Consider the following 25,736-nt stretch of genomic DNA (forward strand, 5'->3'; position numbering starts at 1 on the left):
TTCTATAGATACAATGTTTCCATCTCGTCCGTAAATATGTAATCTATTTTAATCAAGGACCACTTATCCTAAAGAAAATTAACAATTAAATAACCTCAGGTTTTCTTCTCTGTGGTAGTACCTAAATTCGTGAATCATAGATATGTTGGCTACACGATCCTAACACGAATATTGTTGTCAAAAATATATCCTGGTTTGTGCATTTGCACACATGCAAATTAACGATAAGGCTTTTAAACTTAAAGTTTGTTTACAAACAATGTATAAATAATGTGCATATTTCCAAAAGGGTCTCGTGCATGTACATGTGTAGCGCTGACTTGCTGCCAAAATCTTGCCCGAAATGCTCCAGAAAAGGCCAATTGTATATTGCTTGATGACTGTTTCAAACAAATTTAATGCATACAATTTGTACCTTAATAAGAGTTGAAAGGTGATCCTAAATATAGAGATGAATTAAAAATGTTCAAAACACCCTCGGCTAAATTTATCTTGTTTATGCATCTTTCGGTGGAAAAGTTTAGCTTATATAATTGATAATTCGAATAAAGTATTACTTATTATGATGATTTGATCTTAAAAATTTTATACGAGATGGAGAGAGAATAATTTCTGTAATTAAACTATACAGCGTGCGAGGTACTTGTTCAACTTATATGGCACGGTTTTATTACAATACTGCCCGAGGTTATCAGTTTTGGTACATTTATTCTTAAGACAATCTGTGACAAGGCATTGAATCTTATTATATATCAAATGTGTCTTCAAAACGGAAGAAATAAAAAACCAAATATTGCTGTAAGCATGTATATGTCCCGGTGCGCAATGATCCCCTACTCATGATCGTATCATCACCAATTAGAACGCAACATTATCTCGTTAGATTTTTAAAAATATACATGGTATTTATCCCTTTAACACCTTTATCTTCAGAGGTAAATATAACCAGGAAACGGCTCAAAATTTAGTTTTTGGAGAACATCATGCATCATTGATGCATTTACTTCCCTGCGTTTTTAAATTCTATATTAAATGCGCATGAAATATTTCTATTTGAGTGTTTGTACCCTATACAAAGCAGCAAATTAAGATAACGGCAATTTCCTCATGTGCTTAAACGACCAGCAGTGTTTTAGAAAATATTTTCATTTTCGTCAGTGTCGATACAAGTATAGAAAGCAGACAAGCATACACCAGTACAAATATTTACAGTTTATTCAGCGTGCAAAGAATCAATATTTACGTTAATGTACATAAATTCACTGTAACAAAACAAGGGTTGGTAGATGTGGCTGATATTATCTGAGGAAAAACGTAACTTCTCATGCATTTGTTATTGTGACTATTACGCCACCCACAACCAGAGTATGTTTTGGTGGACTCTGTGATGCACAGTAACAAATTAAAATTCGAGGATCTGTAACTATTTTAATTTCATTTCCCCTCCTTAGACCCAGATGATGATAATACAATAATACAAATTTAGGTTCCTTTCTAGCTAATAATGTAATCTTACAATTTATACTACTATAGAAGAGGAACACCCAACGGGTGTTTACGGCCTTCAGCCGCACTAGCATAAAAACGATTAAACAAAATCTCGCCAAGTATAAAGATCGAGACAGCGTGAGCGATTATATCGAAGTCTGAAATCATGGGTCTTCTAGGTTACCTGCTCTTCACTTGTTTCGTCTTCTTCACGGTAGGTAAAAGAGATGTCTATGTACATGTACATTTGTTTGCTACTGAAAATTATTCAGCATAAAAATAGAAAAAGAAAGCGCATTTCAAAGGCAAAGAACTGATTCAATCACTAGATTTTTTAACCAAATTGTGGACATGTAAAATGCATTCGCTGTATTCATGTATTCACATTCTAATTAAAATTTAGAATCTTATTATGATACTAATCAAAACATAATTACCTAATTATGCATTGAGTCCCAGATCTTGGATAATAAAATAAATATGTATTTGTACAAATGAAATTACTCAAATATCCAAAGCACCTGCAATATCCATTGCACACATCATATCTTATGATCCTGATCACATCGTCTCCCTATCCTTTGTATTTATTGTAAATCATTGTATTGATAATGAAGTGGGGAATGGATTGTGTTCCAAATTTGGCTTCTTTTAATCAATAGTAGATTTTTGTCTTTCTTAAATCAAGTTATGTGTTCATCTAATAATATCCATTTTTCATTTACGCTTTGCTATTTACATAACATTAGTATCCAAAAGTAATATTTAAATTCGTTGATTACAACCAAATTATTCTTTTAAAATAATATGTTCAAATCAACTCCGCTGCACTTATCCGATTAAAGAATTTAAAGTAGCCGATGAACATGCCACACAATAGTATACAAATGTGTAAAGTCAGGCCCTTTTTCCTGAAATTAAAATGGCTATAGTAGAATTAATTTTGTTTGTCATATCAACCTCAAATGTACTATAACAGAATTACATAGGGGATATAGCTACACATAATAAGTGACCACTCAGATAAACCTAGATGCTCCGTCCGCTAATTGACATCAATATTTCTCTAGAATCTGTGTTTTTCTCCTTCAAAACTAATAGTGATTAACACGCAACTTGTGAGTTTGTGGAATTTGATGAGAATTGCTGCAGTTATAGAGATTTGAAACTGCATATGTCATATAGTACAATATACACATGTAACCATTTGGGCTCCTCAGCAACCCCTTTAGTCGACTCAGAAAATCACGTAAATGCAATCAGGTAAACAGCGAAACTTGTTTGGATGATTTGTTTTGGCGACCTGAAAACTGTATCAACGCTACTTTGTGTTACTGTTTATTGCCGGGCTAGGTTAAACTAACAGGAAAAGGACTGATTTATAGGAAACGGCAATCAAAAAACAAGAGTGCTTATATACCTCAAAACATATTTCCAGTCATAGGAGTCATAGGACATTTAGGTGAGTGGACCAATGACCTTTCTGTCACGCGATGGGTTAATTGACAGTCACCCCGCTATACTATATATGTACCGCAGAATAATAAGACCTCATACACTGCCGGCATCGTAGCCAACCTGTACTAGGTTTCCAATGGATGAACTGACTAAAATATTACGGACTTAATGAACATAATAAGTTTATAGTCATAACACAGGAATAAAGGAGATTAATAATTATATTCAATATAATTTTGAGTTTTGTTACTAGAGTATAAAATTAGTTCGTGTGCCTCAATATTCAAATTTATGACTGAGACTCTTATATTTCGTCAGGTTGCTTTGCATATATAAACACGTGGATATATTTTTCATTTCCAATAGAGATAATGCGTATGAAATATCTTTACTTAAGTGTGTGTACCATATACAAAACAGCAATTTCTTTCTATTTGTTTTTACAAAAACATTTGAAAGAGAAAATGGTAAGGAAACGTACAACTCAAATTTATATTCTCAAATTATTTTTCAGGTCAGATGCAGTGAAGGTAAGATTATTGTAATGTATCTTTTGTTCTATTTAATTTAGTTTTACCAGCAAACTATAAAATGTTCAGACCTATCTTACAGAAACTGTAACTACTGCCCTAAAGTGTTTGAAGTTAAGTGAAATAAAACAAATAAAGGTGTCATAAAAAGATAGATGTGGTATGTTGTGAAATAAAAGTCGTAATATTAGGTTATTTAAGGAGTTAACTGAACAATCAGATTCAATTCCGATTTTTCAGTTATTTTTATTTCTTTTGTTCATGTTGTAAGTCTCCCGACGTGTTTTTGTTGTTGTGTACTTGGATATTATTCAAGGGTAAAAACGTTTGCTTGGACTGATCAGTCGAAATATAACGTTTTCATTATTTGGACTATTATATTTTTCTGTAAATGTTGTAAATTATTCAAAGAAGTTCTGGACCACGCCATCTTGACAACGTCATGATTCTTGGAGGACAAGTACACTTTTAGTTTTGACTTCATAACATTTTACACGATTATTCTGGATACACATCGTAATACTTTTTATCCTCTCACGTGTCCATTTATGACTTTGATAACTAAATCCTTTTGTTAAATTTAAAACAACTAAGTTTGTAACCATGGAGTCTTAACTATATACATATATAAATTGATACTACTATATATATATATATATATATATATATATATATATATATATATATATATATATATATATATATATATATATATATATATGGGATGTAGTGATATGCGATGTAGTTAGTCATGCGAGAAAGCCACACTGAATTAGCCTTTTCCTCTTTAGTAACCTAATTGACGATGCAGATAACGTCACTAATTCTATAACGTATTAACGATCTGACGAATTTCTTATAATTTATCTATCCTGTAGGGAGTAGGTAAACATGTGACAGAAAACACCAGCAGCATTAACACTATAAAAGGACTAATGTAATCGCCGTGAAAACTGTAATCTTGTCTGCAGTAAATTTTATCTTGGAATTTTAAAATTTATATGTAACCTTCTTCTCTAAGGACTTAGGACCTTATCAGAAAATATTTGTATTTCGTTATGTATATCTATATTTTGCGTATTATTTGTATGAGTATAGACTGTAAATGACATTTTTAAACACATTGTATAGCTTCAAGATAGAGATTTTTCCTTTAATTAGAGAAAACCTGTTTTCGTGGCCTTTTGACAGTGAAAGTGTAAAAGAAATCTTGTTGATAAGTTCGATGGGATCTGAGTTCAGGTCATGTGATTTCCGATATGAAAACCATGTGACCTAATTTATGCTTGGTTACCTGTTGACAAGCTAGAATTACTTGGAAATGAGTTATCGACTGTCATATTGGTTCCGAAATTGCGTGTTAGTTTTATATAATGGATGTTTACCTGAGTATTAGCTATTCTTATCTTAACTATTTGTCTTAGTGGAGTCATTTAGCTATGTTCAGTTATTATTTGAAAGGATTTATTTAAATTATTCGTTGAAATTTCGAGGAATGCTTCTGGACTACGTAACTATTTTGGGATTTCTATGAATTTATTTATAGATATTTTCGATTCTACCAAACTAGTCCAGATATAATTGGAAGATCAACACAATGCAATGTACTTCCTTCGCAACATAACTGGAACTCATTTGGTATACTCGATACTTTTGGTCTTGTTATACAACTTTTTGGACTATTTTGTACTTCATTAAATATATTGTAAGTTAGTTTTGATTTTTCACTTTGTATCCTAGAGAAATACACATTTTGTTGAATTTTACACAACTTATTCGTTTTCACTCTTATCTATTACTTTGAGACGTAACAATATACACACCTATTACAAACGATGTTTAATTTAGCACCGTTTCAACGTAAGGGATGAAAAGATTAATCAATCTCTTTCGCTAGTGTGGAATATTTAAACCCGAATCTAGAGATCAGAATCTCTATAAGAACATGGCAATGTATTGTTCCTGCTTATATTGTCTGGCCATGCGGTAAGAAATCCTTATCCTGCAAAATGTGATGAAATGAAAACCTCACTGTCCATTATATACCTCATGTATATATGCACAATTCTTTGGATCAAACCACTGCACAAAAGTTGCAGTGAAAAGTCACATCTGTTCTTGGCAATCAAACGTTTATACCAACTTTCCGGAGCTGTAATAGCAGGTTACAGAGACATGCGGAGTTGTAGATGAACAAGTCCCTATTATCTCACCAAAACCACTTACATTTGTCATATTTTGGAGCAATTACTTTCATGACATGGCACAATTTAATTTACGGATAGGAAGAAACTCTTCTATTAGCCATGTGAATTATAACTCTTATAATCCATATAAAGAGAATATGTGTCTGATTTCCTCTTGCTAATACCATCAACATTTTCGAATAATGGAAAGTTTTACTCATGTACAGACATTGATTTACTATAGAAGAATGGTGTGGTGGTTGTGGGTGGGTGATATTATTTGTTTCGTGGCAGACGAATAAATATATACATATAAAGTATTAGGAGATGAACAGTTATGCAGGAACTGATTGGAACAACGTGGAGGAAGGTCGACATAACGATCACATTGACATCTATGTATTTGCCTGTCGTACTCGCCCCTTATATAGTGCAATGTTAAATTTTATCAAATAAAACTCACGGTATATGTGGGGGTCTTTTACATTCAAGCTAAATAAAAGCGGTATTGACAGAATGGCATCAAATCTATAGTTGATTTAAATAATCCAACTTCACGGAACAGGGTCATCGTACCATTGCCAGAAACATTTTTTTTATACAACACAGGACCCGGCAATGACAAATTACCAGAAATGGTGGAGGAGGTTGTCAAAATTAAAGAAATCGACCGGGCACATCTAGACATTATTAAGAGGCCTTTCGAAAAGGGGATATAGAAAATGAACCTCCAGTGATTGCATTTTTGTGCTGAATATATAGCGGCAATAGTACAATAGAAACTGATAGCAAGTACATACTGAACACAGGTGAAGCAGGAACCCTCAACATTATTTGAATCTCTGTAGAAGAATTTCAATATTCCTATAATGTTTGGGCATAACCTAATGACAAACGTAAACGACGTCCACAATCTGTGTTAATCAAAGCCGCCCTACCCAGTCCCTTTCTCAGCCACTAAGTGAACCTTTTGGTTGCTTTAATTATATTATATTGTCATTAAATTAAATGATATGGGATTGAACACAGCCAGTTAAGTCACCTAGGTCATTACTGACAACATATTTTCAATTTATAATCAACAAACGTCAAGCAATTTCCTGTAATATTAAAGAAATTGCTTTATTTTCATTATTTGCCTTTTTCTTTCCATTTCATTATGTTCATTTTTCAGAGGAATAATCCAAGTGTACGAGTATTAGCGTTTACTTGTGACCTTTTTGTACATTAATCGTTATTATCTTGATATAGATTATTTATAGATATTGCAATAATAGTATTTGACTAGTTGATATTTGAGCTTGTCTCTGAAGTGGTCTTGTTATTTTGTTTCTTCATGTACAGTTCTGCGTATATATATATATATATATATATATATATATATATATATATATATATATATATATATATATATATATATATATATATATATATTGATAGAGACGTTATACAGAATGGGAAAGGTTAGGAGTGATTTACAGAGATATTTTATAGTTAAGATTTTAGAATTATGCTGTACTACAATATGCAGCGAAAGGTTTAAACGACATGTATAATTAGTTCATTGAAATGGGTGGAAGGTATCAATAAATCCATACGTAACAAAATTAAAAACAGCTCTCTTTCATCGTTTAAAGTATGCACTATACATCTTAATTATTATATAAATCATTAACATCGTTTTGAACGCATAGCAAATTGCAATTAAAAGGCGGTTGTGTAAAGTGCTGGGGACCTATAGTATGTTTGTTAATGCTGTAAGAAACAACTGACGGAACACTTGGTGAAAGCTCTAATTCTAATGATTCTGACTTACAATTATACCTTTCATGACGGACAGGCATACTTTCTAAATATGTATTTAGGAAACTAACTACAGATCACCTTAAGTATTAGAAATCACTCATTGATGATAAAGCAAATTATTTTACACATAGGGCTGTTTCATTCAAAGCAAACAAACAAAGCGCAAAATGTCAGACTTAGATCGCTTATAATAAAATTATGTATGCTAAAGGCACACAAATCACTTTTTGTTTATGTAGTTATTACATTTTCAATTTTAGCTAGTACTGCGTGTCCTTATTTAGTGTGCCCATCATGTGCCTACGGACAGTATCAAAGATACAGGTGAGTATATTGAATAATAAAGTACCTTGATTTGAACTAAGATCAATCATTGAGTTAAACTTGGAACAATTTACGAAACAAATAAATACATATAACATTATGTAACAGGCCCTACGATTTAAATATATTATGATCATAGGATTTTCAATTTGGATAAACCGATCTTTAGCCTCTTGATAATGATTTATGCAACTTTCCATTAATAAAACTGAATGTAACTTCCCTATTCTGAGCTTTCTCGAAATTCACAAACATGCCGATTTAATCTATAATGCACCCGTACAAAAGGTATCTCATGCACGATTACAGAAACGCCCTATTAGTCTGAGCATTTCCCGTAACAAACTATTTACTTGTTAAGTACATACCACTCGCAGTTGTTCTCTTTCCTGAACTATCATGTTTCGAAATGTTCTTTCTACTGTTATTTGAAATAAAACATGGATAATCCAGAATTTGCAACTGATTTCCACTTACCATTTTCTATTACCGGGACCCACTATATCAGTATATCAGACTGGGTTAACATCTCTCTCTCTCTCTCTCTCTCTCTCTCTCTCTCTCAATAAAATATATAGAGAAACGTGTATTAAAGAATGAATCGTTATAAGTCTACCCGCTTCAAGTCCCGTCGACAAGTTAGGACCTTTTAACAAGCCAAGAGTGATATGCTAGTTAAGTAGGACGATGTTGGTTCCCCCTCGTTTTCAATTCCGAACGCACCGCTGTTTAATATACAATGAAACAAGGGGGATGGATCAACTAAAAGTGAGCTACTTCTAGCTGTTTTTTACTTAAGATTTTTAAACATTTTTACTGAAAACATGGATTAGATTCAATCGCAGTTATCACCCGAACCCAAATTATGCTGCAGCAACATACAAATATTTCAATCACTTATATGTCATTAAATTCGTTTTTTAATTCATTTTTCTTATACATTCATTTTCACCTATAGTGGATAAAATCCAGTTCATTTTAATGTTCGTTATGTATATTAAACGTGCGTGGTTCATTAGTGGCGAGTTAAATGTTTATATTGTTTTGTTTTTTTTGTACCATGTTTCTCCTCCATGTATTTATGAAGTTGGAAAAGGCAGATGAATGCCAGACGATGGACGATTGTAGTTAATACAATTGGCACGACTTCAATACCGATAAACATCATGTTATTTGTTTAATCCAACAAAATATACTGTAAGCACGAGCTTGCGAATACAACAATTCTTTTGCTGTGTGTGTTCCACTCATTCCAAGAATTCGTACAATAAAGGTAAAGCAGATGTATTTGTCACATGCATAGCAAAACATTTAAAAGAAATCAGTTGGTTCTAATACACATTAACAAATATACATAACGTATTCATCCAGACCATATATTATATTTGAATATGCGACTAAATTGACCAGTATTTCGCGATCGGTCGCATACATGCTGGACAAAAAGTCATTCAAAGGAAAATTACTTTTCTAAATAGACTCTGACTAAATTATGCAATGCTGCGTGCGATCTGTCATCTTAAGACGATTTCGATCGACTTGGAGACAGATACTTTTGAACCAACAACTTGGACTGGACTATCACAAATGTCAATACAAGAATTATCTATGACTAATAGTTTAAGTATATTCTTGATTTGAACAAAACAAAAGCGACAAATAAAATTTATATTCTCATTTCTGTTCTTTGCTGTTTTCTTTGCTGTTGTTCTTGGCGGGGATGTTTGTAATATGTTTTAGTTGTTTTGGTTACTTGAGCGGCATATAGTTTGCGCTGTTTGGCAGACATATCGAAATGATTTTGCAATGTCAAAGATAACATGTCAATTAGGAATAATTATTGTGAGTGAAATATAGACCTGGAAATAACACAAAATTGCTTCACGATATGTGTATCTAGGTATAAACTGTTCCACATATTCATGTAAGGTTATGGAACCATTCAAACGACATGATGTTTTTCGGACTGTACGTGTGTTTTCCAATTATTCAATCGATGATGAGAAAGTCTTTGTTATACATGCTGTTAGTATGAATCTATTGTGATGACTTAAATCTTCGCTCATTTGATTTTTGACTCAAAATTATATCGCAAGTCAGTTAATTGAATTTAAGATTGAAATAAATGAATACTTTAAAATTGTTGTTTTAAGAAATGATACTAAACAGACCATTTTCGTTACTCTATAATGTTAATTAACAGTAATTTAATTGGCTTCTTATGTACATTTACTGTAGTATTCTTACTACCCGTTACTTCCAAATGTGCACTACTTTACACTAGATTTTGAACTCTCGCATTTGATAATGTTGAATTATTAATGTCAGGTACAGTGCATTTGCTCTTTCATTTTAAGCTTGGTATTCTCTTTCTTCAATTAATTTTGCTTACGAAATACAAGACTTAATTATTTTGTCTGCTTGTGAGCATATTGAACACACTTCTGGTAGTCACTGGTCTATCTTCTTATCCTTGCTTCATTTTTGCGATTTTTCATTCTTAATATAAGTGAAAATTAGTCTTTGTGTGTTACCGTGCTATCGTTTCCTTCTTTCTGTCATTTGATGGACAAACGAAATATATATTAACATGCTTGATATATAGGCAGCTTGTAATACTTTATCCTAAAAACTGAAATATTCACCTGATATCACATGCATAGCTGAAGTGTCATTTAGTAAAACGTATGTATGTATGCATGTAAAGAGGATGATATTATTTTATATTATTGTATATATATATATATATATATATATATATATATATATATATATATATATATATATATATATATACAAACTATTCAGGTACGATTGGAGAGGCTGCCAGGAATGTTACTGTGAGTGGGAGACCTCTGTTGCATCGTCGGCTGCAGGTACTTGAAAAACACTTAGAGATACACTGATCATAGTATTTCTTCTATGTTATAAAAACCAATAGCATTATAATAATTCATCTTAGTCTTGACCACATTGAATATAATGCCATCACGACGCTCATCGGGTACCATATTATTGACAATCATTTCACCGCAATGCAAATACATTATTCCAGATTTATTTATTTTGTAAATGATATTGTCAAAGAAGGAATTGTTCAATAGTAACAACAAGTAGAATAAAATATAAAAATTCGCTAGGTTTTAGACTTATGATAATAGTTAACAAGAAACATTTTTAGGCACGTAGGAAGTTTTGCTTTATCGAGTTTCAACCTCGTTTTGCGTCCCATCTCAAATAATATATATAAATCAAATTTCTAGAGCATTAATCAGAAATGAACACGACGGAGATGGAGCTGTAAATTACCTAAGGTCTCATTAAAATGACTTGAGATCACCAACGTTTGAAAGGATCTATTATATATATATATATATATATATATATATATATATATATATATATAGAGAGAGAGAGAGAGAGAGAGAGAGAGAGAGAGAGAGAGAGAAAGAGAGAATTTAAATAACCCTAGAATGCTAATAAGCTATAAAATGACATAATTTACGCCATAATACTCAGCTAAATCTATACTCAGATAATCCACTCCGTTTGTAGGGCCCTTCTCCTTGAACAAGAATTTTAATTTCTCCTAACATATTTATTGTCTTTTAATTAAATGACGAGACGCAAGTTAACTTATTCATCATCGTCCTCCCGGGAAACATAGTTTTCAATTTATCGTAAATGAATTTCGTGCAATGTTTTGCAATGAACAAGCAATGGATAAGCCTTCAATCGTTTTTCCTTTCTTTATTGTTTCTTTTCCAAAGCAGATGTGCATTTATAGGGATTACAAATAATCACCTTTTTACATGGTAGCAACCATTATCTTGAGCAGTGATTAGATGCGGAATGGCACAAATAATGCTTCAGTTCTGATAGGAGAAATAGAAAATGTCCAGCACTGGAACACTTTGTGCCCGATACTATCATGTTTTGTATTTTGTCTCTGGCTGTTGTGAAAGATACTATGTTTCATTTGAACTAAGCTCCGAGAAATAAAAGTGACTGGACACTAACTGGATCATGTAAGTGGTAAATTATTTTTTCCGTAAGGATTCCAGGAGAAATCTTTAAATGAATTAAGAAAACAAATTGCATGCAAATAACTCATATCTTTAAAATTGGAACGCGTATAAAATATATTTGAAGACACAGACACACTTTCAATAAATATAAGTGGTTATGCACAGATGTATCTTGATATGGCCATTTTGTTTAATTTGCATGTTTGTATAAATTCTTGCATCCCATAGGTCAAATAAATTTCCTTTCACTAACAGAAGATTATTTCATAAATCTAAGTAAATTTAATAAATTTAAGTTTGTGCCATTCTAGAGTATATAACTGGAAAAGGCTAAGGATAGATACTTCACTTATAAAAAAAAAATAAAGCCTTTAGTAATTAGACTTAATTTTAAAAACATGTACATCCAAGGTTCAAAAGTCACGTGTAATTAGTTCATTCATATATAATGCAATTAGTGATGAAATGCATTCGTTGCCTGAATTTAATATATTATTATTATTATTATTATTATTATTATATAAATTACTGAGATGTTATGAAACTCCTAGAATTCAATGCAAATTTAGAATCAAAGGCAGTTGGGCTAAGTGCTAGTGAGATCTAGCACGTATACCAATGTCTTAAGAACAACAAACAACCTGAAGACATACTTAGACAAAATCTAAAAGTAGATAACTTTACAGCGTAAAGACATACATTACGGTTTTAATTTCAGGAATGTGATGGAACCGGACACTATAAATAGGTTTCAAAAGTAATTACGAAGCATCTAAACTTTTAAAATTCACCCGGTGATAATTAAACAAATTATTTTATTAATTTGGCTGTTCCATTCACACCAAGTAAAGAAAGCATGCAATATGGGGTTTTATTACTTAATAAATGTTTAGCATCTTCTGGACTTACAAATCACTTTGTTTATGCATTTATTGATTTAGTGCCTGCGTGCCCCAACCCAGCTTGCCCGACATGTGACTACAACTACTATCATAATTTCAGGTGAGTATATTGATCAATAAAATTACTGACGTTTAAGATTGTTTGAAAGTTTTTAAGGTTGCAAAATAAATAAATAAACAGACCATTATATAACTGGCCTTATGACAATTATATGTTGTGAGGTAACATCAATTTAAACTCGGATGAGCCAATCTGTATCTGTTTCAAAACGATTTAGGACTCATTCTGGTAACAAAACTGAATGCAACATCCGTATGCTACACTTATGGAAACCAACAGCTGCACAGAGTTGTGCCTCGGTGCACTATCGCTATTCTTACAAAGCAGTAAACGTATTTTAGCTAAATATTTGATCCTAACAAACATTTTCCTTATCGCATAAATTTAAATCGCAACAGTCGTATGGCCAAACTGGTTAGAGCTACCATCACGGATGAGGGAGCTCACGAGTTCGAACCCCGGCCGAGTCATACCAAAGATATAAAAATGGTACTAGATCCTCGCTTGACACCTAGCATTAAGAGGTTAGTGTTATGACTGTTCCGCCTTGTCTCAGGAAACTGTGACTAGGTGGGGTATGATCCTACAAGTCTACCTCATGTAGACCCATTGCTAGACATCACTTTAAACTGCCAGGCTGCAGACATCGTAAAGATATGACTAAAAAAATTTTAAAGCTACGTTAACAATCCCAAACATGCACACACATACACACACAACGGTTGCATTTCAAGAAATATCATATGCGTAATATAATCACATATCTACATTTTGTGATCGTTTTATTTTTCTTTTGACCTATGGTTTTTAACTATGATCGCTATAGTATGATGATTTGTGTAAACTCACTCCCCCCCCCCATCTCTCTCTCTCTCTCTCTCTCTCTGAAACACCTCAAGAACAGTCAGCTCTAATTTAATGAAAGCTGGCAAAATTATTAATGATCATATAAATAAAAGTAAATATTGGTGCACAACTTGTATATTGCACCGCTAATATTGATCAGTCCATCCCTTTAACCTTTCATTGCTATGAATCAAAAGTCAAAAACAAATGCGGCTTTAGGGTAGGTCAGGACTGGTATGCTATTTTAAGGACAATAAAGTTGAGACATATTCTCCTCATATTTTTCTTTGAATCATTAACATACATCTGTAGAGAGTATATGGAGAGCCGCAAGTGATAATAAACTAATAATTACCAATTTTCTCTTTTTCAATAAAAATCTTTAACATATTTTACAAAAATATAAGTTGGATTGATTCCCCTCTACCCACCTTAAACCTACCTCAAATTCCTCTACTGTGACATACAAATATTGTAACGTGACCTATCCACCATAAAGTTCTCAGTTTGCAACATTAAAATTCTCCTCGAGTTGTTAACTTTAATCGTATTGCCTTGAAGCTTGGCCCATTGTTGTAGAGATATATGAATTTATATAGTGGATTATTAGGGTGTCACATAATTTTGTTCGTTTTTGTAAAACAAAATACCATGTTCGCGACTTTCTAAAGAGCAGTGTGGGGAAAGATGAATACGTTTCCTATAGACAAATGTAGTTAATACAACTGACATCCTGCTTGATTTACATATTTATCAATAGTTAGTAGATAAGTTCGATACCGTTAAACCCGCGGTTATGATTTATCACAAAAGTTTACTTTAAATCACGAGCTTGCGAATTATTTGCTGTAATACTATCAAGCACAGAGTTTATAGGGCAAAGGTAAAGAACGAGTATTTGCCATATGCAGAAAAGGATGAAACCAAAATTGTTCCCCGTCATACTTATTGTCAAAAAGACATAAAACATTGATTATTTCAACATAGATATTAGTTTCTTTTAAGAAGATTACAGAGAAAAAGCATACCTTTACTTTGAAACTAATATATTTGCGACTCGACCAACCAAAACTATAATTGCAAGAATGTTTTTGAAAGGAAAAGATCGTCCATTATTTGAACAATAGAGAAAACGCACAAAATCAAAACACCAACAGACAAAAATTACAATTTATGTTGTTTATTGTGCTATTTCACCGCCGTATGGAAACGATCTTTTGCCAAAAATAACTCGCATACTAAGAATTATTTTTTCGAATGAATCATAGACTTAAGAATAACTAACAATTATTTATGTAAACTTTGTATCCGTATATGGCACGTCCCGCATAAATATATACATGTATAACTGCATTAATGTCTAATAAAACTAATTTTTAATAACAATATTGAGACAAGAAAGCCGTACATACAATTATATATTTCTAAATGATATATCTATATACAGCACATAAATTAGGGTACTTTTATTATACACAATGTTTTATAGTGTTTTATTTTTAAGGCCATACAAAATAACTAAAGGATGAATCCAGTCATTTTCTTTGACCGGTATGTTTACATCTTGCACAATATCTGCACGAATGGTGAATGACGTGAACAATTATTATTTGTGCTCGATTTTAAGACGCAATGTTAAAGAAAATGGCTGGATTCATCCTTTAGATATTTTGTATGGCCTTAGACAATGCACTTCACACCACTTTTCCGGTACACCTTTTCTTAAATTCCGCCGTGACTATAAATATTTACCATCTAAAATGTGCTCAACAAACAAGTTATTCCTACGATTGCAAACAAGTTTCCCCATATGTGAAAGGTGAAATGGGTGGTAGATGTGTTGTGGATATTTTATATATGTCTCTTTCAAATGTATGTATATGTTGCTGTAGGGCACAGACAACTAATTCACCTTCCGTGGACCGTTAGTCTATGTTTGGAAAATTACCATACTTTTGTAGTAAGCTCGGCAAACACACTTACAGCCTACGAACGATATAATCAAGAGTGAAACATGAAAATGATATCCTGCGAGACTCATTTTAAGTCAAATGCTTTGTATAATTCCCACTATTAAAATCAGAACCAACTGAATCACTTAGATCGACTTTTTTTTTACCTGTGCGGCTACTGCGGTAAAACTACTGTTGAGTAAAATTTAGCGATACGTCAACTTCTTCCAAAAATTTAAGTTAATATTTTATGGTAATTATTAGATTTCAAGTATACGGTATTTAATATACCACAACACATAGTCTGGTTTTCAGTCAAAATATGTATTTTATGCGACCTAAAATCAATTTTTATTTACTCAGTAAGTATCCATAGTCGACATACTTTTTCCCTTAAACCGCCCGCAAGAGCATCGATCTCTCGAAATTACCGTTTTGAAGACATCGAGGAGTTTACTTCAGTTTAGGAACCCAGTGTAATGACAATATCAGCAAAACACATGCAATGAACGATCTCACCAAGAGGAAACGTTAAAAACCATGACAATCATGCCTGTTTGCGGCTCAAATAAACGTGATCCCCAGAAAAACCTACACTCAAACCGTAAAAATGAGAGTACTAATAAGATTTCTAAGAAATTAATTTCGCAGTCTCATGAAAACAAGATTCTAGTGATTACAGGAGAAAATAAAATAACACTAATATTATTACGAATCATAAAGACCATGTTAAAGAAGTTCAATATCAATAACAAAAAGTGTTATTAAGAAAAATTAATGAAGACCCTGCATACAAAAATCGAAATATTTTGTAAAGTGCTAATGAAATTTCAAAGAATAATTGATCCTTATATGAAGATGTTGTTAAATTTCTCTAAAATACTAAAATACGTGCTCGTCAATTGCACATATTGCACAACAACTCATTAAAGTCCTGACTATAATGTGCCATATTGCACAAAAGCTCATTAAAGACCTGACTATAATGTGCCATATTGAACAAAAAACTCATTAAAGTCCTCACTATAATGTGCCATATTTAACGAAAACTCATTAAAGTCCTCACTATAATGTGTCATATTGAACAAAAACTCATTAAAGACCTGACTATAATGTGCCATGTTGAACAAAAAACTCATTAAAGTTCTAACTATAATGTGCCATATTGAACAAAACTTATTAAAGACCTGATTGTAATGTGCCATATTGAACGAAAACTCATTAAAGTCCTCACTATAATGTGCCATATTGAACAAAAGCTTACTACAGTCCTCATGTAATGTGCCATATTGAACGAAAACTCATTAAAGTCCTGACTATACTCTCTGCCTTTGAATTATGCAAGGCAATCTTTATTGATTATGTAATTTATATACGAATGCTCAATGAAAATATATAGACATTTAATGAAATCACTTCTTTCATATGTCAAAGATACTATTAATATTACTAAAAAGTTCAAACTCATTAAACAACTATACAGTTTTATTCTTGTGCTTTTAGATGTAAGTTTTGTTTAAAACATATCGCATGCAGATTATATTCAGGCGTGTAAACATTTCTTGAAAACAATCTTAATAATAAACTATCGTTGATGATATGTACAAAATAATACATAACTGAACTGTATTAATTTTAATGAAAAAGAGTAAACGAAACTACGATTTTAGCTATTCCATAATTTATGATGTCAATTTACAGATTTTGAATGGGCTTAATGTATTCATTTAATATAGCATTCCTCCTACCCGTTGCTGCCAAACTTTAACTGTTTTACACGACATTTTGAAGTCTCGCATTTTGTATAAAGGTATAATGAAACTAAAGTCAGCATAACTTCTACATGTTTCGTTTTGGACTTTAGGTTTGTCGTTATCTTTCTCAGTTCATAGTTGTTTATCGTGTATAACACGTACAAAGCAAACCTGCATAAGTGTATACATGTATTTAACCATACCTCCTGTGGTTGTTGGTCTTTCATATCCTTGGTTTAGTGTTGTTCTTTTTTAATCTGAACCAAAATTAAATGTATTGTTTTGTGTATTCCCAAATTGTCTTTACATTTTTCTTTTTTTATGTTTATCATAGATAATGCTGGTTTGTTCTTGTTATATGTAAGTTACAGTATAAATATGTCTCTTTGGGGGATGACTTTATATAATGTTGGGAGGACTTTTGCGCCAACAATATTTGCTAAAATAGACCAGTTAAATAGGTTTAAACGAGTTTAATTGATATGTAGGTGGAACTACTTCATTTCAAATGCAGGAATGTTTGCTTGATATCACATACACAGATGAAACTCCTTCAACGCGACTTATGTATGAATATATGTACGCAAACATTATTATGTTATGCAAAAGTATATATTGTCGTATATGTCTAAATTCTTCAGAATCAATTGGAGAGGTTGTCAAGAATGCTACTGCGAGTGGATAATGACCACGACGTTTGCTCCTGCGGTTGCTACAGGTACTGTAATAATACTTCAAGATATACTTGCTCATCATCCTTTTCTTTTGTATTATAAAAATGCAAACCGTTTTTATTCTAATTCGCCTTTCCCTTGTCGCGATTGAATACAATCTCATCAAAACTCATCCGTTAGCTGATTTCTGACAATTATAAAACCACAATACACGCACATTATTCCAGACAAAGAGTACTTTTTTCAACAATAAGCATAAACACATTGAATAAATTATTCGGTGAGACGTACAGGAATTGGAATAATTTGATGTCCAGAAGAGACACTTATGCGTGAAATAATTACACTTTATCGTACATCTATATACATATATATATATATATATATATATATATATATATATATCCCTTTATAACTACTAATTACGTCAAAAAGTATACAAAACACCACAAAACACAAAGAAAGAGTAAGAGACAACAACCTATGTAAATTTTAACAAATAATTTATTTCCCTGGGATGCAAAGTAAAAATGAGGAAACAAATAACTTAGGTATTGCGTATCAAACCCCCAAATAATCCAACAATTACAGACACAAGTCCATGTAATTTAAAGTCCTAAATAAAATTCATTAAAGTCCAGAATAAATTCAAGAACTGAAGGCGATGACGTGTATGTTATAGCTCATACTGTGTTGATATGCCAACAGTCTTTTTTGAATCACAGTAATAGAACTCCAGGCTTAAATTCACTATAAATTCCAGTGAATATCTGTATCCAAGAATTTTAAAAGAGCACACTTGCATTTCCAGAAAAAATAATCACTTGAACTTAATAATTTGAAGAAATAAAATTCGTGCCAACTGAACACAACATAAAACAACTTGAAAGTGATAGATGTTAAAGCACGAATGACCAAATCCTCTCAGTTAAAATGTATATAATTCTCTCCTTGACCTCAGGTCACAAATAGCATTTTCTATAATAATAAAATAATACCTAATGGAAAATAACCTAGAATGATCCTAATGTTTTCAAAATAAAACCAATAACCAGTAAATTTCACTCAGGAGATTCCAAAACCTTGACGCAAATAAACAAATTTACTTCTATTAATAATAATACGGATTTTAAACCAATAAACATAGACAAATATTTAGCTGTGTATTAGTTGTTTACATTGAATAAAATAAAAATTCAATTTCGGTCAAGCAGATATGAACTCAATTTACAAAAGGATGTAATGAAATAAAATTAAATAAAACTTACAAATAAAGCGAATTAAATATACATAACATACGTGCGTACATTGTTTTGGTACATTGTCTTTATTCACCCAAATTCTAAAATCTGGATGGAAAACATTCACGACCACATGAAAGAAACTGATATTTCTCGCATCAAAATAGTATAATTTAGAAACATTTTCGATGTTTTCTGCTTTAGGTTTTTGCTTATCTTCGGTTGAAGCAAAATGTTTGCAAGGCACATAGGAGGAACATATGGATATGTGGCTGCTATACAACCAACACGCATACTTGTTTCCTGGAAATCACTACTGATTCAAGACGGCAGGAATTAATAGATATTAGAAATGCAATATTAATAATTAGACCATACAAAACTTACCAGATGTCATTGAAGAATGTAATATTCACATGTTATGTGTATGTCAAAAGGCCAGCGCATAACGTTTATTAATTTGTCATCTTTGTCACAACTTCTATTATCGTTCATGACATTCAACTTTCAAGTCTTTTCATTGACAAATGACGTTGAAAATTAGGTAATGCAATGACCTCAACCGTATCATCATTTCTAATACGTACTCTTATCGATTTTAAACAGTAGATCTTCAGTCAGTGGAGACTGAGAAAACATCACGGATAGAGTCAATGCAATCGGAACACCATGTGTCTTTTCTATCAAAATCTATCCCAGAAAAGCTTCGAAGGAGTGATACATTAATTAATTATAAAAGATCTACAGTGATATTGTTTTCCTTTAACTATATTTTAGGAGCAAACTGGGAACCTCATCCAGCAAACTACTGGAGTAAGTAAATATATTTCCACTTTCTTTTCCTTCGATTTTATTGCTGAACACGATAACAAAACCAGTGCATCGTCGACCTATAATGTTATTCTTTGCCTAAATCTTATCACCTTGCTGCAAAATCTTAAATTATTTTTAGAAATATTCCCATGACGCAATACATTTAGTTCTGAAATGTTTTTAAGAAATATATGTTGTAAAGGGGATTCTCATTATGAGTTACTGGCCACAGAATGACTCCTAATTTTTAGTTTTTTAGTACTTTTATTACGTAATGCAGGCACGTAGCAGATAAAGGGCAGAAACCCGGGCACAAAGTCTCTTTGCCAAGGTGAACGACATTTTTATACTACTCTGTAATTGCAACAACAAATTAGTTTCTACATATAACTAAATTGTTCAATCATTTTGGTAACTATTAAAAATATCACATAAGAACGACAGTGATCTACTACCTGGAAACTTTCCATTTGTTGATATGTGACTCGTGTTTTTTAATTTATCTAAACGTTTATAAATCGGGAAACAATAGTAAATCTTTAACATCTCTGTTTCATTTAATCACGTGCACTTAAATTCTATACAGCAATACATACTATGGTCAAATTTTACATGATATAGAATATAATACATAATCATGGCACATGTCTGTCTAATACAAGGTACTTAATGCGACTCTCTTGTTCAAGAGCGACCTTAAGAACCTGATGCAAATTTAAATTTAACACGTGCATTTGTGATGAAAGGACGAGTATATGAATGGTTAGATATGATGCCTAATGCTTCAGCATTTTAATCTTTGAGTAACGGCCTTTGGACTTGTGGTTGCGTCGACAAAGAGAGCATCGGGTTGGAAAGCAGCCTGTATGCTTGTGATCAAAAGACATTAAAGATCTCATTCATGGAATTATTTTTAAAAATATAAGTAATTAGTCGGGTGCTGCTATGGAGGATTGGGGATGGGGGAACTTGTTTTCTGGAGGGGTTTACGGTTAGATCTTGTATATGAACTCAAGTAAGAAGCTTTATGAAATAGTCTTGAACGTATAAAAAATGCAGTTAATATAATAAATGTTTACCTTATCTTTTTAGGATTTAATATTATATATATATATATATATATATATATATATATATATATATATATATATATATATATATATATATATATAGAGAGAGAGAGAGAGAGAGAGAGAGAGAGAGAGAGAGAGAGAGAGATTAATGAAAAAATGAATATTCACCTTCGATCGGGTATATTTGTAGTCTTGATTTCATTATCCGCATTACTAACTTTTTTCTTCAATAACTCGGGACAAGCTTCATATATTGTAGTACTATTAAGAGAATCAGAAGGGCATTTTTCAGTGGACTGGGGGTGGGAATAGAGCGGATTGAAAGCAAGTAGCCGAGAAAACTAATATTCTGCAAACGGATACTACAACGACTGCAGTGAAAATGTAGCATGTACGATAACATGATGTGGAATGAGGGGTTTGTCACATGCACGCACTCACTCACACAAATCCGCAACTATTTAATCTGTTTTCTGTAATTTGGAGGTATGTCCAGGAGCAGCCTGCTCTCCATTCTCCTTAATGTGAAACAGGAGGCACAGAGTCTGATCGACACCGCCAAAAACACATATGACCATATTCTCCACAGCGTCATTGTCAATGATGTAAGAAAGAAACGAGAAGCTGGTAAAGAAGGTAACTCGTTTTCTTGTCTTCCCTTCTCAACATAAAGAGTTGAACATAAAACCGATTTGAAACGTTGCTTACGGTTTGTCATAGCTGGGAGTCACTGTTGACCGAAGTGCTTTATTATTCTGTAAATAGTGCAAATGATTCCTAACATTTTAATAATTACCTGCCGCTTGCCTCATCTGCATCAAACGTTACGCTTATATTTTAAGAACGATGTATGTCGTTTTCTGTGTGTAAATGTAGCCATTGTAGGTTCCCGCTATAAAACTTCACCCCAGTGAGCTCTTGCAGTTAACATTCAGTAGTAATTGTGCTTCCATAGCGATACAATTAAGATGGTTTAAGGTAGAAGCCTTCTGTTGCGCACGTTTACTCATACATACTTCTATCTAACAACTGCATTTTGTATACAACCACAGTTAGGCTGGTTTCATAGCTCATTAATAATTACTTTCATGTAACCTAAACTAAGATTTACTTGTATAATGTGTATTTACAGTCAACAGCAGTTTCCCTCGAAAACTCAAAAAAGCCATACTTTTCTCTCCATTGCCGTTTTAAAGCTATCAAGAAATTATTTCAGTTTGGCAAGCGGTTATAATATTAAAACGATCACATTTTCCGAAAAGGAATCCAAGTTTCCTCTGAACATCGTGAAAGTGTAAAATAAGAATATTGATTCCGATGTGACTTTTTATCGCATACCCTAAGGTTAATGACATTTTACTCCTGTTGCAGCATTACCTTGGGAAAGGGTGATAATATGGGATTAGTACATAGGTTCCTAGTCGATATATTATCACTTATTAAAAAAAGATGTTTCCTCGCGTATTTGCGTCAATATATTGTTTTTCCCTCACCTAAGATTATTGCAATTATATATTTCCACTTTTAAACGTAAAGAATTCTTAAGCAATAATATTTGTGCTGGAACTTTTGACATAGATTTATTTCGGGACAAGCTTTATTAATAGCGGCGCTCAAAACACACAGTATTTTTTAAAGCTATCATGAGATAGCCGTTGCTTAAATTCAGAGTGACTAATAAAAATCAGTAAAATCACTTAAAGCATTCACAGCAGATAATTATTTCTAAAATTACGAAAACGTTTTCTAATTAAATTGACGATGGAGTTGTTGTGTTTTTTATTTGGTTCATTTTACCTGAGTTTGTCTGTCGCTATAGAATACAAAAGATTCATTCAGTTCCCATAGAGAGTCATTTTAATGTTTGAACGTATACCGTAACTTTTATGTTCAGATCTGCAAAGGACGCTAATATCCAATGACCGCATTCTCCAAGAAGAAAATTTTAATTCTATAAAAATCGTATGCTGCCGGTCTCGGTTTAGAGAACAATGCCCTTGTATGTGCGCGCTATACAAAGTCATCCATATGAGACCTACAAGTTAGCATCCAATAATGCAAGTGCTTTGACAATGCTAAAATTAAAATGGTTTTCGGTTCAAGCTTGCTACAGCGTTGAATTCATTAAAACAACAGCGTCTTTTGAAAAGTTACCGTATTGTTATAATAATTTCCAGTCAATAAGTGGCCGCCATTCTTTAAAATACTGTGTTAAAATACTACCACACATAGCTCGTATCATAATCAGCTACTTCTAATCATTTATGGAATTGCAAATATCTGACATTCACTAATCCATTTTTTGGTTTATTGTATGCATCAGACAGTCCGTATATCCGTTAGGGTCATACATACTGTAGTTGAATTTAAGCAGCATAATAGCTTTCGTGGTACTTGTGAAAACGTCTCTTTGCTATACAAATCTACATTGTTACATAACCAACAGCAAATGAAACTCAAGATTACTAAACATGAAAATATTGATTATTATTTTACATCATCGGACGACATATAAATTACTTTATCAAGAACCTCCACTAGTAATTACCGCTGATTGTAGTAGTACATTGTAGTACATTTTAGTCACATATTAACATGTATGAAAATAGTTTAGGGCAGATCAGCACAATCATGGCTCTATAGTGCCGAGTAAAATTTATGTCGTAAAATTGCAAAGGTACAAAATAGCAAAGCTGCAGAAAACAATGGAAAATCTTCCAATTAAAAGTAACCATTCAATATAAATACAAGATTTTAAAATTCTGTTTATAAGGTATATAAAATAACAAAAATGGTAATAAGGTAATCTTAAATTATTTACATAAACCTAAATCTTTAATAACTAAACGACTTTGGTGGTACATTATCGAAAAGCACTTCAGTCAAGCTAACATTGAAAACAATTATGCATCATACGAATAATGTCAATACCCTGGTCACATTGTTATAATTTTCAGCATTCAACATTATATGTTAATAAAAAGGTTCCTTCAGACCTAACAGATTGAAAACGAACTCACTGGATTAACAATGATAAATATCGATGCTCTTTGATTTTTGATGATGGATCGAATATGACATTTTCTTTATCTTATTTTCAGAAGAAATCAAAACATAATTGGAGAACGGGCGATGATATCGGAATGAAGGTATTGTCACCTAACCGACCAACGCATCAATATGCCTGAAAATGTCATACTGATAAATATACGACATAGTAATGAACGTATAGACCACTGCGTGTTCAACATGTAATTTGTATGGACAATAAATATCTAAACATATGACTTTAATTTTATTTCTTCTATGACAGCGTGCCATTTCTTACTGAGGCTGTTGGAAGTCTCTTTGTCCAGGCTTGCACTTTCAAACATTTGCTTTGCTTTCCTACTCCTCAAAGACAATATACGTAGGGAATATAATTTGATGTCGCAGTAATAGCATAAAAAGTAAACGTTTGAAAGATAATTACTTGAGCAACTGGAAGCACCAGATATTTATAATCTTATTCTATTAACATTAATATAATATTAGATATTATGCTAGCACCCACCGATGATGAATTCGAAGATAAAGACAACTGAAGTAAAATTAAAGGAACGTGTACGTACGGGCCATGAGGTTATAATAAGTCTCGTTCAAGCCCTGACGTTAAAACTTATAATAAGTCTCGTTCAAGCCCTGACGTTAAAACAAATCTGATACGAGCTTCGAAGCTGTAACAATCAAGATTTGAGCACCAAGGATATAATAAACCTGAATCAGGTCAGGGGGCTGTAACAAGTTGTATTCGGTCTGTTAAGTTTTAAGAAACCTGATTTGGGCTCTGATGTTATAGCAAGTCTGAAAATGGTATTAAAAGTTTGCTTCGGTCCATGAGGTTATATTATTCCCAACTCGAGTCATTCCCGATTCGGGCCATGCGTTCATATGATGCCCGATCGGGGCCATGAGGTTATAACATGCCCTATTCGGGTCCAGAGATTATAGTAGGCTTCATTCGAGTGCCTATTTGAAACAAACTGAATCGGGTCCTGAGCTTTAACAAGCCTGCTTCCATTGCCAATGTTATAATAAGTCTGATCCGGGCCCTGAGCTCATAATAAGTCTGATTACTAACACGTCTTAAACTCCGGACAGCAGAGTCAAATCACTCACTAATCACAGCAAGAGTTCACAGAAAGTAGCAGCTTTTGTTTTCGGTTGCAAATTTGTTTTGATCAGCGAGAAGTGCCTAATGTTACCAAATACTCTTGAATCAATAAACTTGGAACATCAGCATCAATCTCAGTCTCTTCAAATATCAGACGTTTCAAATGAACATGATTATTGAAGAAGATTTTTTATAGTTTTATAACTTGGTGCAACGTGTGTATAGGGCTCACTCGTCCAAGACATGGCTTATGGAAAAAAACCGGAATTTGAAAAAACCACTGCACAAATTTACCATTTCAAAAAGAACAATATGAAATACATCATTCTGTATGAAATTTAACTCGGTTTCATATTTTGTGCTTACATAGAATAGATAGCAGGTTTGATTAGATGCTCACTGTTGTCTCCATTAACGTTACATTGCCAGAATTATGCAGTATTGTAC

The 25,736-nt window shown here is 32.5% G+C and overlaps 1 protein-coding gene across 1 annotated transcript; it reads left to right on the forward strand.

Annotated features, from left to right (window-relative positions):
- Positions 1 to 1,592: 1,592 nt before the first annotated feature.
- LOC149774965 (uncharacterized) lies at positions 1,593 to 24,423 on the forward strand. The gene is made up of 9 exons (XM_089944619.1): positions 1,593 to 1,702; positions 3,461 to 3,476; positions 7,729 to 7,792; positions 10,601 to 10,668; positions 12,762 to 12,822; positions 17,977 to 18,053; positions 20,028 to 20,063; positions 21,623 to 21,772; positions 24,238 to 24,423. Exons 1-9 carry the CDS (start codon positions 1,655 to 1,657, stop codon positions 24,252 to 24,254), a joined length of 537 nt encoding a protein of 178 aa, XP_089800745.1. The 5' UTR covers positions 1,593 to 1,654; the 3' UTR covers positions 24,255 to 24,423.
- Positions 24,424 to 25,736: the final 1,313 nt, after the last annotated feature.

This window comes from Sinohyriopsis cumingii, unplaced genomic scaffold (genome assembly GCF_028554795.1).
Source record: "Sinohyriopsis cumingii isolate HCF-2022 unplaced genomic scaffold, ASM2855479v2 utg000066l, whole genome shotgun sequence".
In the NCBI taxonomy this organism is placed as follows: domain Eukaryota; kingdom Metazoa; phylum Mollusca; class Bivalvia; order Unionida; family Unionidae; genus Sinohyriopsis; species Sinohyriopsis cumingii.

Coding starts and splice junctions, on each gene's coding strand:
- LOC149774965 (XM_089944619.1), top strand. CDS start 1,655: ATGGGTCTTCTAGGTTACCTGCTCTTCACTTGTTTCGTCTTCTTCACG. Junction 10,669..12,761: donor TGTTGCATCGTCGGCTGCAG/GTACTTGAAAAA, acceptor TTATTGATTTAG/TGCCTGCGTGCCCCAACCCA. Junction 20,064..21,622: donor TCATCCAGCAAACTACTGGA/GTAAGTAAATAT, acceptor TGTAATTTGGAG/GTATGTCCAGGAGCAGCCTG.